This window comes from Physeter macrocephalus, chromosome 4 (genome assembly GCF_002837175.3).
Source record: "Physeter macrocephalus isolate SW-GA chromosome 4, ASM283717v5, whole genome shotgun sequence".
In the NCBI taxonomy this organism is placed as follows: Eukaryota; Metazoa; Chordata; class Mammalia; order Artiodactyla; family Physeteridae; genus Physeter; species Physeter macrocephalus.
This window is the reverse complement of record NC_041217.1, coordinates 15,031,084-15,047,988: the sequence shown is the minus strand read 5'-3', so window position 1 is coordinate 15,047,988 and position 16,905 is coordinate 15,031,084. Positions and strand designations below refer to the sequence as shown.

The 16,905-nt window shown below is 38.7% G+C and overlaps 1 protein-coding gene across 1 annotated transcript in view; it reads left to right on the top strand.

The window, feature by feature from the left end:
• The window catches only part of USH2A (usherin), an 829,367-nt gene that overhangs the window by 338,385 nt on the left and 474,077 nt on the right, over window positions 1-16,905 (top strand). The window contains exons 27-29 of the mRNA XM_028488076.1: window positions 1,808-2,011; window positions 2,138-2,218; window positions 4,825-5,019. Of these exons, the coding sequence (XP_028343877.1) occupies window positions 1,808-2,011; window positions 2,138-2,218; window positions 4,825-5,019 (480 nt within the window). The remainder of the gene's footprint in view (window positions 1-1,807; window positions 2,012-2,137; window positions 2,219-4,824; window positions 5,020-16,905) is intronic.

Sequence of the window (16,905 nt, the reverse complement as noted above, 5' to 3'; positions counted from 1 at the left end):
GGCCGTGGCTCACGGGCCCAGCCGCTCCGCGGCATGTGGGATCCTCCCGGACCGGGGCACGAACCCGTGTTTCCCCCGCATCGGCAGGCGGACTCTCAACCACTGCGCCACCAGGGAAGCCCTTAACCATTTTTAAGGGTACAGTTCAGGCATTTAGTACATTCACGTTTTTGAGCAACCATCACCGCCATCGATCTCTAGACCTCTTTTCATCCTACAAACCTGAAATTCTGTACCTCTTGAGCAATAACGGGACATTTCTTATAAGGGCACACTGATGTTTGCCAAAGCTGTCTTTCCACTGTTCACATTTTATTGATAGGGAAACTCGAGGACAGAGAAGTTGGTGACTCAGCTCTGGGCCATCAGAAAATTACTACTGGTAAAGAAATTAGCATCTGAATTTTCAAGCTTTTATCTTGAGCTTCATTGCTTTCAATTCAATTCACCCAACTTACTGAGTATCTGCTGTGTATTGAAGATAGACTAGCAGTATTGATCAGTCGGGCCTAAAGGAACGTGAATAATAGCAAAGACATTTAAAAGGAAATAGGCTTCAACTTAAAGTGTTAGAAGACAGAATAACACACCATATAAATGCTGAAGAGAACAATATGGTCATTGTACCATTAACTTATTTTACTGTTCAGCATTGCATTATGTTTCATTTCCATTTCCTGCTGATGTGCTTTCATCTTGAAAAGAACTAATCGTGTGTTTGGGGCCTTTCAGACTTGACAGTGTTTTGTTCAAGAAAGAGTGTGTGCTCCAGCGATCTCAAACACAGTCTGTCTGTCCCTTCTTTGACAACTGTGGGCAGTTTTCTGAGCAGAGTACTCCCAAACCTCACAGAACTGATCTCTGTTTACACAAAATAGCAGGTTATTCAAAGCCACTGCTGTTTCCCGGCTGACAGGATGCCCTATGGTTCTCTAAAAAAAAAGAAGAGCAGTGCACACTTGAAACCCACCTCCTCCACATTCTCTGCTAAACTTCCCAGAACTGAATGCCCCGTGGTCATTCTAAAGTTGACCTAGTAGAATACACATTCCAGAAAACCTCCCGTGTTGCTGTTGCCAGAGCTGAATTTGGTCCCTGTCATGAGAACATGAACCTAAAGCTGGTGATCATTTTGCACAGTCGAGATTATGGAACTCAGTGAAAGTGGTAGAGCACAGTCGTAGCTCCTTTGTTCCCTGATTCAACTGGGATTTGTTCTCTGTCTATGAAATGCTCGTGACGGAATTCATAGCAATATCTCAGGATTTTAGTATATTTTGAGACTATCTTCTTACTCCTACTCTTCATAGGAACTCAAAATGTATTTTTTCCCCAATGAGCTTCTTGAATATCATGCTCATTAAAATACTATTTTTTGGCACTTAGACACTGACTTATACAGGTAACTTAATTTTCCAGGATTGAGGGATGTGTAGATACCCCCTCACGATAATGTGTACTTGCCTCAATTTTATTTCATGGGAATAAACATAAAAATGTGTTCCTAAAGAGATATAATACATACTTTTCAGTTAAATCTAATTCAGTCGAATTACAATTATCAGCTTATATATTTTTTCAAAATAACATAAATATAACTATTTCGTGCAACAGCTTAGCCTGAAAAAAAAAGCAGGGGGAGGCATAAAGGATCTCCCAAACGAGACTTGGAAGTTTAAAAATTGTGTTTAAAGCCCCCCCCCACCTTGCACAATTTCATCAACATGTAGTACTACAGGGGGCAAAAATGATTGGTAATTAATGACTCAAGCCCTTTATGTGACATTCATCCCTTACTGTTTGCTAGGTTTCGGTGGTTGCATGAAAGATGTGAAATTTGCACAGGACGCTGTCGTTAACTTGGCATCTGTGTCCAGCGGTGCTATCAGAGTCAATCTGGATGGATGCCTGTCAACTGACAGTGCTGTTAACTGCAGGGGAAATGACTCCATCCTGGTTTATCAGGGAAAAGAGCAGAGCGTTTACGAGAGTGGTCTCCAGCCTTTCACAGGTAATGTGGAAATGCTCTAAATTCAATGTTCCATGTCTCCTCCTCATCCCCTCTTCCCTCCCTGCCAGCCCACCACTAGTCTACCCGAGTCATATGTTAACCTTCTACTTCTTACTTCCATTTAAGAATACCTGTATCGAGTAACAGCCTTCCACGAAGGAGGTTCAGTACCTAGCGACTGGAGTCGAGGCCGTACAACAGGAGCAGGTAAATACCATTTATCTTAAAATGTGTATGTGCACACAAATGCACACGTTGGTGCATGTAAAGAAAAGGAAGGACTCTTACCCGTGAAGCAAGCAGTATGTTTATAATCTTGTGACAGAGCATGCCCTGGTTTGCAAAGGCACCCGTCGTTGGTAAAAAAAAATGCTTAGCAGATCCTTGCTTTTGATTTTTCAAGTATTTAATAAGGATTTTTTTCAGGCTTGATGCTTTCCTCTTCAGATGCAGAAGAAAGTAAGTTCAGGTTGTTCTTAAAGATGAAATAGGCCCACATCGACTGTAATTTATCTAAGAAAAGGAAATCTTTAACAACTGCTTAGACCCCGAAAAGCTAAAGTCAGCATTACCTTTAGGTAGGGGTGATAGACCCTTGCCTTTCCGGTGAAGAGCACATTTGAAACCTGCACCCTGGTTGGAAGCGGATGTGTCTTTTATCACATCATGGCAGATGTTTGCCGTGGTGCTTACTGTTAGGGTCTTAGAATGACTCTCCCATGATAGAAATTGCTGAGTGGTCTAATTTTTGTTTTTTGGTTTTTTTTTGAGTTGAATGGGGAGACAAAGAGGAAATGGACTATATTAGAGCTAATCTCAGATAACTGATTTATAAGTGCTTTGTCCTCCTGACAGTGACCACAGAATCTTTTCACATATTACCGTCACAGGGAGGCATTCATTAAAAAAAGTTCTGTGAAATCAGTAGCCTTCTACCATTTTGGAGAAAATATTTATTTGTCAGAAAGACAAATACATTTCCATATGATTGACACGCCTCTTGAAGAAAATTATCCTTAGCAAGTCACGATTTGTCTAAAGATGTGTTTTTTACCAAGATACCCTCTCTTTATCAATAACAGGTTACTAACACAGGCATCCTTTGAGGAATCTTTTTAATCTAAAAGATAATTAAGTACTGAGATGGGCTACTAATAAGAATTTTCAAAGCTGTCTGCCTACAGATTTTCCAGAAGAGGCCAACTTGACACTTTTCCAGGATGATTTAAATCATCATCTATTTATAGGCAAGACAATGAACGGAATGATCCCTTAAAATCCTTTTCAACTTTAGAGCTTGGAAAAAGCTCTGGTGTAAAATATTCATCTGTTACTGGCATGTCCTCTGCCCCTATCTCACACTTCTCTACTTTATTAACAAATATACTATAAAGCCTGCTTTCAGTCTAATTCAACAACGTAAATAGGTGTCTAGAAAGTGCATCACTTACATAGCTTAATAGTCTCCATTTTGAGTACCACCGAGAAAGTAGGCAAATAGAGCTCTGAATTTATAGCAATGATCTGACCACAAAGTCTTATGCCATAAATTCATATTTACAATCTGACCACAACACCAAGCAGCTACATGCTCCCAAGGGTTGGAGAATAATTGCACTCTTTAATTATTTTTGAGTCAGTTTTGCTCTGTCCCTTATGAGAAGACCATCTGTTAGACAGGACTCTACTTTGCTCTGTACCACATTTCAGAACTAATAAAATCAAAATCACTCCCATTGTCCCATTACTTGCAACTTGATTGTGTAGCCTGTGTGTTTCCAGAAGTGCCCGTGGTGTTTTACCTGCTCAGACAGTGGTTCTCCACCTCTGTGCTTCCTCATATCCCTTATGTTCACATTGTTTCCCTTAAAACTGTCCTGTTTTATTGGCCTGAACAGTAAAGGCAGAGAAGGAGGCTATTTGATGGGGGAAAACCAGAGTGATCCTCCATCGACAGGGCTCAGGAGTTCAGGAGCTGTCAGAGCCTGTCTCTCATCCATCATCCTGCCATGAAGTTCCTTGGGCTTTTTCTCAGTGTTCCCAGTGCAGTCAGCTGTGCTGAAGTCGTTACTGATCAGAACCATAGAAATATCTAATTAATAATTAAAGGTTATAGATTTTTTAAATTAGGGGATTTGGCTTACAAGTGAGGTTTTGCAGCAAGTTCCTTTAAACTTGCCTCGTTTGGTGGTGTTATTTTGTGATGTTCCAAAGAAAATGATTTTGTAGAATCTCAAGGGCACCAGCTCCTCCACCCCGCCTCAATGCAATTAGGAATATATCCTATCTGGTAGAACTTTGCTTTTTTAAAATTAGTTGGAAAAACAATTGAATTTGGCAAAAGGGATCAGACCTTCAAGTACAATACAATCACCACATTTGTGATATTTTTTGGCTAATACATTGACAATATAAAAGTGTCAAACCACTATGTATAATAACAGTCTAATTATCTTGCTTCAAAGGGGTACATCATTATATTGTTTGAACTTGTTATCTGCCTACCATCCACCTCCTTCTTTATGAGTGATGTTTAAAACATGTCAGATACATTAAATGTTTTTGGAAAACCTGGACTAGGCTTGAAAGAACTTGATGTCAATGGAGTTTTGATGGTTTTGAAATATCGCTTAAACGGAATGGCTCAAGATGTGCAGTCATATTAAATCAGTGCTGAAAAGTTACAACTCTAATAAATTGTATTTATGCTAATGGTTGAGTCTGATTTACTGCGGCCATTAAAAGTGAAGAATAGGAACAATAGTCTTCTCAGAACTGCCATTTTCCCTATTTTCTCTTTTATCCTTTCACAGCTCCACAAAGTGTGCCAACTCCCTCAAGAGTCCGCAGCATAAACGGCTATAGCATCGAGGTGACCTGGGATGACCCTGTTGTGGTTAGAGGTGTAATTGAGAAGTACATTTTGAGAGCCTACAGTGAAGATGCTCCCGGTCTGCCCCGCCTGCCCTTTGCCAGCTCTGAGCTTGTTGACACCAGCACCTTCACAGGTAAAGGCGACTCCTCAAGGGCGTAGGTCTTCTTAATTTTCTTTTTGGTTTGACTTGAAATAAAAGCATCCTTCAAGGCTTTTTCCCCAACGCATTAAAGATTCCTATATTTTGCCTGATTCAAAACAACAAGGATCATCTAATGGTCTGGACACCTCTATCCACCTCGGATGGAAAGGATAATTCTATGATGGTTATGGGCTCTTATGGATAGCTTCATTACAAGGATGATATTCTCACCATCCCCAAAAGAGTAGGCCACAGGGCCCTCGTGCCCTTAATCAGGTCCTTGTACCTAGGATCTTTATACATCCTAAAAAGATGTTATCTTTTAGCCATCCTACGTGTACGTATGGGGCCAGTGACCTATTTCACCATGCAAAAGTTCACTCGTTGGGACTAGCCCGAGTTCACAGCACTGTTATTTATTGTAAAATTGTTGATTAAACCTAATTATGTCAAGGTAGAGGAGTACTAGAGCACCAGCAGTTGGACTGGCAAACCAGCGAATCAATTTCTCACGGTGAGGCACGCACGCCGCGCAGAAAGGCTGGAGTGAAATACACTCGGGCACGTCGCGCAAGGTGCCGTGCTCGAAGTCCCGCACGTGTAGTAAGACAGCAGTTTTCAGCCTCATGAAATGTTAAGGCCCATTTAAATGGAAAGTCAAATGTAAGCCTTTGACCAAAACAAAAGTAAAACGCATCAACAAATTTAATAGAAAAAAGTATTTTTCCTCTGTCAAAGACTTGCATAACTTGACAAATTTGATGGATTTTAAAGTAGCCTTAATTGTCTTTCTAACGCATCTATCGGTCACCTCTCTCAAACTTCATTTTTTTTAGATTCCTTAGAATCTACAGCCCAAATACACAACCAATTAAAAACAAACAAACAAAAAAACCCTGGTATCTTTCACTTCCTTCCTCCCTTATTTTACCCGTCCGATAAAAACCCAATCCGATTAAGCCTTTGCCCAGGCTGCGCATTGCAGCCAAGAGATAGCAAAAAAAACTCCAGAATCTATCATAAAGAATTTCTGTCACTTTCTTACTACCAAATATATGCATTAATTGCATTTTTTTTTTGACTGATAGGGTTGTTATTAGGGGTTAAGTGAATTAATGAATGCTAAAACATTTTAAAAGGTTGTGGGCATATAATAGGCATTTACCATCATTCTTTATTTTACTTTTTACCTTCCTCTCTTTTCCTTCCTCTTTTCACAGAGCTTCCCTTATCCTATCAAAAATAAAATCTTCAAAAGTCCTCTGGACCCCACCTCCTCTTGCCTTTTTAGACCTGTTACTGGTGGTCTTTCTTCCTCTCTCATATCTTTAACCTCTGTCTCCTGCAGTTGTTCACAAAGTGTGGTCCTTGGATCTGTATCAACAGCCTCACCTGGGACCTTTTTATTAATGCACATTCTCCAGGCCGCCCACACCTGCTGAATCAGAAGCTGTGGGGTAGAGCTCAGCAATCCCCATTTTAACAAGCCCTCCTCTTGTGATGCCGGTGCATGCCAGAGTTAGAGCCACCGCCCGGCTGGGTTCTGCCCAAGGTCATTCACACTCCACCTGTCAACACCCATTGTTAAACACAAACAAACCCAAAGCAGTGACAAAAATCTTCCTTTGATCTAAAGTCCCATCCAGCTATTGTGCCCTCTCTCCTCTTCCCAAACGTGCCTCTACCAAGAAGCATCTGGGGCGTTGTTCCCATTTCTTCACGCGGTCTGCCTTCCACTCACTTGCCTTGCTGAGGACACCAACAACTTCCATGTTTAAATATCCAAAGAACGCTTTACAGTCCTGGTTCCACAGCGCGATAGCATTCTACACTGTGGGTTTTTTACTGTCTCTTGAAATGTTTCTTCGCTCCTCTGACCCTTCTGGTTCTGGGCCCCCTTTTCTCAGTGTCCTTTGCCCACTCCCTCTGACGCTTAACTCTGCATTTTGGAGAACCGCAGGGTTTAGATCCGGGACCTTTTCTCTCTCTCTTTTGCTCATTTTTTTTCCCCTACAATCTTGCTCCAGGAAAATCATCGACTCACAAAGCATCCAGTATCCTACAAACACTATTGACTCCTAAATGCACGTCCTACCCAGACTTCCAAATGTGTGTATCCAGCAGACATTTGGAAAAATTGACATTTCCAATTGATTTCTCATAATCTCTAAATTTACCATCTCCAAACCTGAAGTCCTGTTCCTCCTGCATTCCCAATATCAATAAATGACACCTCCAGCCACCCAGTTGATTAAGCTTGAGAATTTTTCTCAACTTTTACGTTCTGTTCATACCTCATGTATCCATGTTTATTGATTCCATTTTCTAAACTGTGTGCTAAATTGATCCATCTCTCCCCTATCTACTGTCCAAGCCAAACCATTCCAATCTCTTACCTGGACAACTACAGTACTCTGCTTTCTCATGAACACCCCCCCGCCCATGACTCTAATCCACTGCGCAACCAAACATCATGGCTCTCTCTTTAGAATTCTTCAGTTGCTTTCCACTGTCTCTCTCCCAAATTCATTTTGTCTCAGTCTCCTCTTATTTTCTGGATTTCCAACTTTTGCTGTTATAATTAATATGATTTTTTAAAAGTCTGTATGTAAATCTTTGGAAGAATTCCTGACAATGACGGTAGGATAAACCCCTTGAAATGGAACAACTAGGTCAAATTCTCTTAAAGCATTAGTCAGTCTTGGACTTTGAGGTCAAGCAGACATTGATGCAAATCTCTGCTGCCTACCATCCCTGTGACTTTGGGGAAATTATGTATTCTCCTGGATCTTTTTTTAGTGTCTTAACCTGTGAAATGGGAGAATAATATTAACCTCAGAAGAATATTAAAGATATTAAGTGAGATGATATTCCAAGTCTAACAATTTTCAGCTGTGTAAACTTGGACAAATTACTTAACATCTCTGTGCTTCTGATTCCATATGGGTACATTGAGAATGAAATAACTACCCACCTCATAGGATACCTGTGAGGATTAAATGAATCCATGTGTATGTAAAGCACACAGGACAGCACATGACACACGGATCGGATCACGCTGCATAAATGTTAACTATCAGATGTTTTTAAAGCATGTAGCACAGTGCTTAACATATGGTAATTTCTTAGCAAAGGATAGTTATTTTTACGTTGCCAAATAATTGCCAAAAAGACTGTACAAATTATACTCCCACCAGCAAGCAGAATGCAAGATTTTATTTTTCATTTCATCCTAGTTGACAAGTTTTAGAGGTAAAAGAAACTTTGTAAATTTTCCAAGTATATCAGAATATTACTTTAATTTGATCTTACCTCAAATTTAGATTACTAGAGGCATTAAGTATTTTCATTGTTTACTGGTAATTTGTACTTCTTTTATGACATACCTAGCACATTTCATCCTCAATTTTTCTATTGGAGGAGTCACATTTTTCTCATTGATTTAAATATCTCTTTATGTATGAAGAATATTATACTTATGTTTGCCTTATGTGTGGCAATGTCCCCGTTTTTCATTTATTTTGATTTACATTTTATGTGCAGATTTTAAAGAACATTTTCTATAGTTAATATAGCACCTTTAAATGTTTTTGTTAGTTTTCTATGGGTAATATGAAAAAAAACCTATCCTCGCCATTCAGGGTAGACTAATATTTGTTTATATTACATATACCATATTGATTTTATATATATATATATATATATATATATATATATAATGCATATCCTCTGAATTAGTAATTCTAAATTTGAGGTAAGATCAAATCAGAAACGGGGCAGGGAGGCTTCTCAAATTACACCAGCCTTGCCCAGATTCTGAAGGATATCTTTCTGGAGGAGAGTACCCCTGAGATTGAAAACCAGTATGATAAGCTATTGGATGTTACTGTAGGATATTTCAAGCATGTGAATGGTATACAGAGAGAAGAAAATTAGAGCACCACTGACCAACTGTTATTTATTTTTATATACCCAATGTGTAAAAAACTAAGGAAAAACTCTCAATTATTGCAACTTGGTCACTTTCTTGGATTTGTCAATTATCAGTTTCTTTGGTAACTTGCTTTTTTTTGTATTTTTCTTTTTCTTATTACTTGTACATTCACCATTTGTATATTAACCTTTAAAGTCACATTGCTTTAAGTGTATCTCTGTAAATAGAATCTAGTTTGATTTAGTTTTACAGTCAACTTAAAATTCTCTGTATTTTAGTAGAGGAGTTTAACTCACGTTTGTTTTTATGATTTATGCAATTGATTGCTCTTATTTCTGTCATCATATTTCATGCTTTCCAGTTTTGTTTGTTATTGTGTTTCAGTACTTTTTGTTGTTGTTGTTATTTCTCTATTTCTGTTCTTGCCTGTGTGGACTATGAATTCTTTAACGTTTTTTCCCCCAAAGGGTTTTAAAAGATGTATCTGTTGCTCACAGTTGTGAAATGAACAGACAAGGAAGTACATAGGAGGTAATCTTAAAGATTGTGGAGGACTCTGGTACTGCCAGGTGGACTTTTATTGTGACGAATCGGTCTATTGAGGGAGGGGAGTGTGAATTGAAAAGCCCCAAAGCCAGGCTGAGTAAGTATCAAAGTCAGAGATTTCACAGTTAAGAAAAAAGAATACTAGAAAGTGAGGCGGGAGGGGGGAGAAGGTAGAGAGCCAGATACCTGGATTTGGTGGAGATGTTAGGAGTGTGGAGACTGGTTGGTGGCCGCTGTTTTGCCAATTAGTTGAGATAACAAGGTACCAAGAGAGATGACAATAAAGTAGTTCATGAGTAGTTTTGCTATTGATCTTGAAAGTAATCCCATTTTAGCATTTCTGAGGTGACATTTGTTGAGATTTTTATGCTTAATTTTTGGTTGTTAAAGTGGTATTTATTTGAAAGAACATTACTGATACTGGATGTATAAGACAATTTAGGTTTGTTGGTTCACATAGGGTCCTTAACCAAGTGAGTGATAATAAAATGTGTTGGTTTCTTTTCATTACATTTTTTTTCCTGTTATATAATGAGCTCTTCTTTCTTCATATTTGGGTCTTTCTTTGGCTTGGAAAGTTTGCTATTGTGTATATCATCATTACTTCTGGCAAGAAATAACAGTTTCCAATAGTGTATATTTCTTCCCAGTTTGTCCTCCTCATTTTAGCAGTCCAGAACACAGCTTGCAGTGTCAAGTCAATCTAGTTATGTCACTTATCAACTGTCTGATCTCAGGCATTTAAAAACATATCACTGTATTAGAGTTTCCTCATTTATAAACTGGGGGTAAAAACCTTCTTCAAGTTAGGGAATTGTTGCAAAGATAAAACAACAATGAATTAACTCTATAGAATATTTTGCTCATAAACAGGCACATAGTAAATGTTCAATGAATTAATTGTTACCTTTATACTATTCAGTCTCCGAATTCTGGGTTTTTGCTTCAGAGTTTTTTTCCTATTTCATTTTCTGATTTTGGCAGTATTGATTCAGCTGTTTGAATCTTTTGAGATGAGTACTTAATTCTTCTACTTCAGTCTTTTTTTAAAAAATTTGTTTATTGTCTTTTATTTTTGGCTCTGTTGGATCTTCATTGCTGCACGTGGGCTTTCTCTAGTTGTGGTGAGTGGGGGCCCCTCTTCGTTGCGGTGTGTAGGCCTCTCACCGTGATGGCTTCTTTTGTTGTGGAGCACAGGCTGTAGGCACGCAGGCTTCAGTAGTTGCAGCGTGTGGGCTCAGTAGTTGTGGCTCGCGGGTTCTAGAGCGCAGGCTCAGTAGTTGCGGCGCACGGGCTTAGTTGCTCCGCGGCATGTGGGATCTTCCCAGACCAGGGCTCGAACCCGTGTCCCCTGCATTGGCAGGCGGATTCTTAACCACTGCGCCACCTGGGAAGCCCCTCTACTTCAATCTTTTATAAGATTTGCATTTGTTCCTCATCCAACTCACTTTGATTTCTGCCTACTTCTCAGTATTGTCAGTTTTCATCTCTGTTGTTTGCCATTTACCTTCTGTCTCTTGTTTCATGGATTCCAGGTTCTTTTCAATCTTAATAGCATGAAACTGATGACTTTTAAATTTTACAGTTTTCCGGAATTAAATCCTCCCCAGAGCCTAAATAGTCTTCTGGAATTTGAGTGCTATGTTCTCTTGTTCCTTTTGAGTTACAGATGTTTTTCCCATTTGTTAAATGCTGCCCCCAACACACACACACCTACTTCCACAGTTCACTTGCCCTATCCCTAAATTTACCTTCAGAGTGAGTGTTTGCTCAGGAAAATCAAATCATTTTCAAGTCATTTTACTGGGCACCTAGTTGCAGTTAATAAAAACCTTCACTGGGATTAGGAGGGGTTCAGTTCGGGTAAATTCGCATTAGCCTCACAGCAATTGGTAAAAGTCAACTTCTTCCTTCCCAGTATCGGGTGGAGGAGGAGTGCTGAGAACTTGTGGGCATTTTGCTGCCATTTACCTTCTGTCTCTTGTTTCATGGATTCCAGGTTCTTTTCAATCTTTATAGCATGAAACTGATGACTTTTAAATTTTGCAGTTTTCTGGAATTAAATCCTCCCCAGAGCCTAAATAGTCTTCTGGAATTTGAGTGCTATGTTCTCTTGTTCCTTTTGAGTTACAGATGTTTTTCCCATTTGTTAAATGCTGCCCCCAACACACACACACCTACTTCCACAGTTCACTTGCCCTATCCCTAAATTTACCTTCAGAGTGAGTGTTTGCTCAGGAAAATCAAATCATTTTCAAGTCATTTTACTGGGCACCTAGTTGCAGTTAATAAAAACCTTCACTGGGATTAGGAGGGGTTCAGTTCGGGTAAATTCGCATTAGCCTCACAGCAATTGGTAAAAGTCAACTTCTTCCTTCCCAGTATCGGGTGGAGGAGGAGTGCTGAGAACTTGTGGGCATTTTGCACCCAGCTCAGGATCAGGTTTGCCCTGGGCTCTCCTTCAAGTAGTCCATTTGTCTTTGCCTGTTGTCCTTACAGGTATTTCAAAACCTGTGGTCATTTCCTTGGTGTTCTTATAAGGTAGTAGTTCTCAGCCATGGGTGCACACTGACCCACCTGGGAGCTTTAAAAAATATTGATGTCCAGGTCTCACCTGCAGAGTCTGACGTTTTGGTTTAGAATATAGCCTGGGTATTGGTATTTTAAAAGTGACAGCAGGTGACTCTGTTGTACAGCCAGCATTGGGAAACACTGTTCAAACACTGATCACTGTTGGACACCAGTGATCAAGTCTCAATTTTAACCAGAAATTCTTATGACAACTTCCACCTCCCAACTGCAACTTGCAAATATAGTACAAAAAAAAAAAAAAAAAAAAAGAAAGAGAAATGCCTATATAAAAATGATGAGCTGTTAAAAGTAAGTAATAAAATTAGCAAAGGAAAATCACAGGACAACAAAAAATTAAGTGAAATGATTCTTGGGAAGAAATGGGAAATTATGGTCAGACTTACAAAATGCAGAAGGCAAAAGAAAAAAAAAAGATGAATATTAACTAAGAGAGCTGGAACAATAGAAGCTTGAGACAGAGTATTTACCATTCATGAATTTGGCTACTGGAGGATTAAATGTGATAAATCCCAGTAGCATGGAGAGTCCAAGGGTTAACAGCCCCACTCAGGTACAAATGGGCCCCTTTGGGCCTCAGAGTCTGGATTCTGTGCCCTCCAAAGGCCAGGGTTCAGAGCAGGGAGTTCTTGAAAGTTCATTTTCTCAGCTGGAGCCTCAGGGTAGAAAGCCCTGCAGTTATCACTCCAGTGTATCTTTAGACTAGTTGCAAAGGGCTCCAATTAACTCTGCGTAGCTCCTGCTGATTTTCCCTCCAGCACTTTTAACGTCCAAAGCTGCTGCCCAGAGACACAGCCCTGGCATTTCCCTTCAAACCCAGGGCTGCTCAGAAAGACCCTTCCCAATGTGATTTGAAATTCTGTCAAGAATGAATGGATTCAAGAATCTGCACAGATACAATTTTTTTAAATTTCTTTCTTGAAGATGCTTAAACATGTAGACTTAATTATCAGCATAATTAGTACAGCACCTGGCATAGTGCTAGGAATGTACTTGGTACACAGAAGATATTTTCTCAGTTTTATTGTTGCATTACATTGAGCTAAACTCTAGGAGTTATATTCCTTCTTCGGGTAATAATAATCATATTTATTATTTACTGTAGCTTAGCTGATGAACCAATAATAATAACCTTTCAGATGACCCACATAAATCTAAATTTATGGAAAAAAAAAGAAAGACATTTTAATTTATAATGCAACTGATAATATAGCTTTTGCTGTGAAAACTGGTTCAGTCCTCATATACAGTAGACATTCATCTTCTTCTACCTGAAACAAGTGGGTTCCATATTGAAAGTCTCTCATTTTTCTGTCTCTTCCACAGCTAGTAGTAATAATTAGTGAGTCTCAGCTCTACTGGTCATAAGGTGATTTCTGGATTGCTTATAAAATGCAGATTCTTGGGCTCCATGCACAAGAGTCTGTGTATTTGGGCTAGGATTGAGAAATCTGCCTTTACCAAGTGTTCTAGTCGGTTCTCTTGCAGAGGTCAGTGGACCACATATTAAAAACCACTGGGGTGAGGGGCATGGCCAGGTGAGAAGGGATCATTTTCACCTGCTGGGCTTGAATTTACCCCTGCTTTGTTTGTTCCTGCCCCTGTTCCAACAGCATTAGCTTTGTGGGCAGAACGGTGGTAGGGCAAGTGAAGAAACAGAGGCAGTGTAAGTAGGGCCTCTGACCCTTAAGCGTGGTGCTTCTGAAAGCTGCTAGTGAAAAGGAAGTGAGAATTACTTGGGATCTCTGTAAACCGCAGATTCTGATTCAGTAGGTCTGGGACTGTGGTGTGAGATTCTGCATTTCTAACAAACTCAACCCTCTCAGCCCCCAGGCCATGATGCCCATCAGAAAGGCAGAGAGTTCTCTATTTATATACAAAATGCAAAATGCCCATTAGATCCAGAGAAGAAGGAGACCAGTGCAATTCCATGCTTGCAATATAATTGTAATGAATCTCGTAGTGAAGTCTCATCTGTTTTTTTCAGTTACACACATTTAACCACACACCTTGGAAGTGGGGAAGGCATGAGAAGAAAGAGTGAAGAAACTCTGAAAATAATCTTACAGGCAAAGGATGCTATCCAATCCTGAAACTATCAATACCTGTTAGAAGGAAAGAATGTGTGAATAATTTTAGGGTTTCCCAACTATTGACAGAAAAGGGAAACTCTTGTTTGTAGACACCATTGGGGTGTCTACAAAAAGAATGAAGAACTAAGAGCCATAGAGAATCATTGATTAATGAAGAATTAGAGGCATACACAAAATCAAATGCACTGTACTTTATGGGCCGTATAAAGAGTTGTCAAGGGGACTTTAAATCGTGAGTGATTTTTGCCTTATGCCTGACTTTGGAACTTAACCCCAACCATTAGTCTGTCCATAAGTAAGATTCTACTCTTTATGTGTATGTATATGCACACATATACGTCTATATTATATTTGTTATATATTATATATATATGTATAATTACTATACTTACCTGAGAAGCCTGCAGAGAGATAACTGTAATAAAAACTTCCCTGCCATGTAATGTTTATTCTATTCAGCTGAGAAGTCTTACTCCACAGTTGTTAAAACTGCCTATGGCTGCTCTTTGTACACCCATTCTATTTTTTCATTAGACAGTAAGCTCCCAGAGGACAAGTATCATGTTTTATATTTATTTTAAGTCTTGTTTAGTAACTTGCTCAAGGTAGGTAATCAATACACTTTTCTTGAAGGAATGAAGGAAGGGATAAACAAACAAATACAGGGTTTTGGTGCTAACCCTGTAGTTAATGTAATGTTACTATTGTTTTATCATGCTGAGTTGAGTTTTGAACTACTGGTTCTGCAGTTCTATAGTTCTCTAATTTTATGAAATAATATGCAGAACTACCACAGCTTAAATATATATTTGGAACTTAACATACATATTCCCCATGGGGAAAAAATGTTGGTAGGATGAATAGAATCTAAAAATTAGTTCCAAAACTTACACCTCATAATGAAGCTCAAGGACTATATATTTGCAATTTAAAATAATGGAAGCCATGCTGCTGCAAAGCTGATAATGACGCAGAGTGAAAACTATTCATTTTATTAAAAACAAAACCATTATCTACTATGTTCCAGGTTAGTGCTAGATCCTACTGTTACAATCTGCTTTTTTTTTCCTGATTTTTAAAATTAATGGTAAAATATACGTAACAAGCAGTACTTTCTCTAAAGTATAATATTATATTAAAAATGAGTGTTTTATGGGGGCAAAAACAGTAGAGATAAGTTTTTCATTTTTTATTATCTTTTTCTTGAGAGACAGAGAACCCAAAATAACAGTGACTTCAACAAAATTAAGTTTTTCTCTCTCTGATAATAGGTGTTTACAGTTGGTCAATGTAGGGGTGGATGTTCACAGTGCCAGGGATCCACACTCTTCATCTTTTTGCTATGCTATCCTTAGAGACAAGACTTCTGCCTCATGGTCCAAAATGGCTGCTGGAGCATCAGCCATCTAGTTTGGTTTCTGTTCAGCAGGAAGGAGGAATGGTTGAACAAGGATATACACATTCACTTTAATGACATATTTTGGAAGTTATTCCTCCACCTGTGGTTACATTCTATGGTTAGAACTTAGCCACATGGCTATATCTAGCTACATGGATTGCTGGAAACGTCCTTATTCAAAGTGGCCATTTGCCCAGCTAAAAGAGTCTTTTCATTTTACTGTGGAGGAAGAGAATATACAATGAGAGGGCATTTAGTGGTCTCTGCCACAATAGGCAAACATCAGAGGTAAACTTGAAAAATTCCTTTTGATGGGATTGTTAAAAGATGAATTTTGAGGAAGTCTTTGCCGTTTTTCACAGTACTCCATAGATTAATATTCCGTATTTGTGGTTTATTACAAACTATTTCTTTAAATGTAAATCTTGAAAGAAATTGGTCTGAAAAATTCACAGGACAAAAATATGGCCTATGACATAAATCGTAAAAATAGAAATGATGTCGTGTTCCTGCTTAGCTAATGTAGAAGAATTTCGTCAGGTAGTGCACTGTTGGTGAGTTAATAGCTCTGTCTAACCCTCCTGAGTACATAATGTGCCTGAACTCCTCGTACATTGTGAAAGCTTCAGATGGGGCTTTTTACAAGTTACTCATCTTATTTTATGCAGTAAGAATTCGCGGTGCAGGATTTGGATTTCTTTTTGGTAACATGTTGTATGATGGTAATACATCAATTTTGCTGTAGCGTAGTAATCAACTGGGCATGCTGGCCATGCTATAGTGTTGGATATAAATACTTAAGGATTTGATAAAGAAAAGGAACAGTCACCTCAAGTTTTCTGTTTTCTAACTTTTATGACCATTTTATGTTTGTATTGTATCTATATGTGGAACTAATCGAAGACTTTATATATATATATAGTGTTTTATATATATATATATATAAAGTCTTCGAGTAGTTCCAAATATATATACATATAAAGTGTTATACTCAGTAACACACAGAAGCACATATACACTGATGTAGTGTTTCTTATGAATCAGTTGTTTTCGTAAGGGAATACTATAGGCATATACACTCACTCATTTGGAGGGATAAGCATTTTACTTTCTGTTTGTATACAGTAGGTTTTAGTAATAACTTTGAACCTATTAACACGTTTTAAGATATATTTAAATCAAGTATTTCGTATAAAAGTGTGATATTATTTTTAGTAATATTTATTCAACACACCTTCTTTTCTTCTTCCAGAACTGGGGCTTAGGTCTAGTAAGCGGATCAGTGATCTTAGAGTCAGAAGATGTAGGTTCTGACC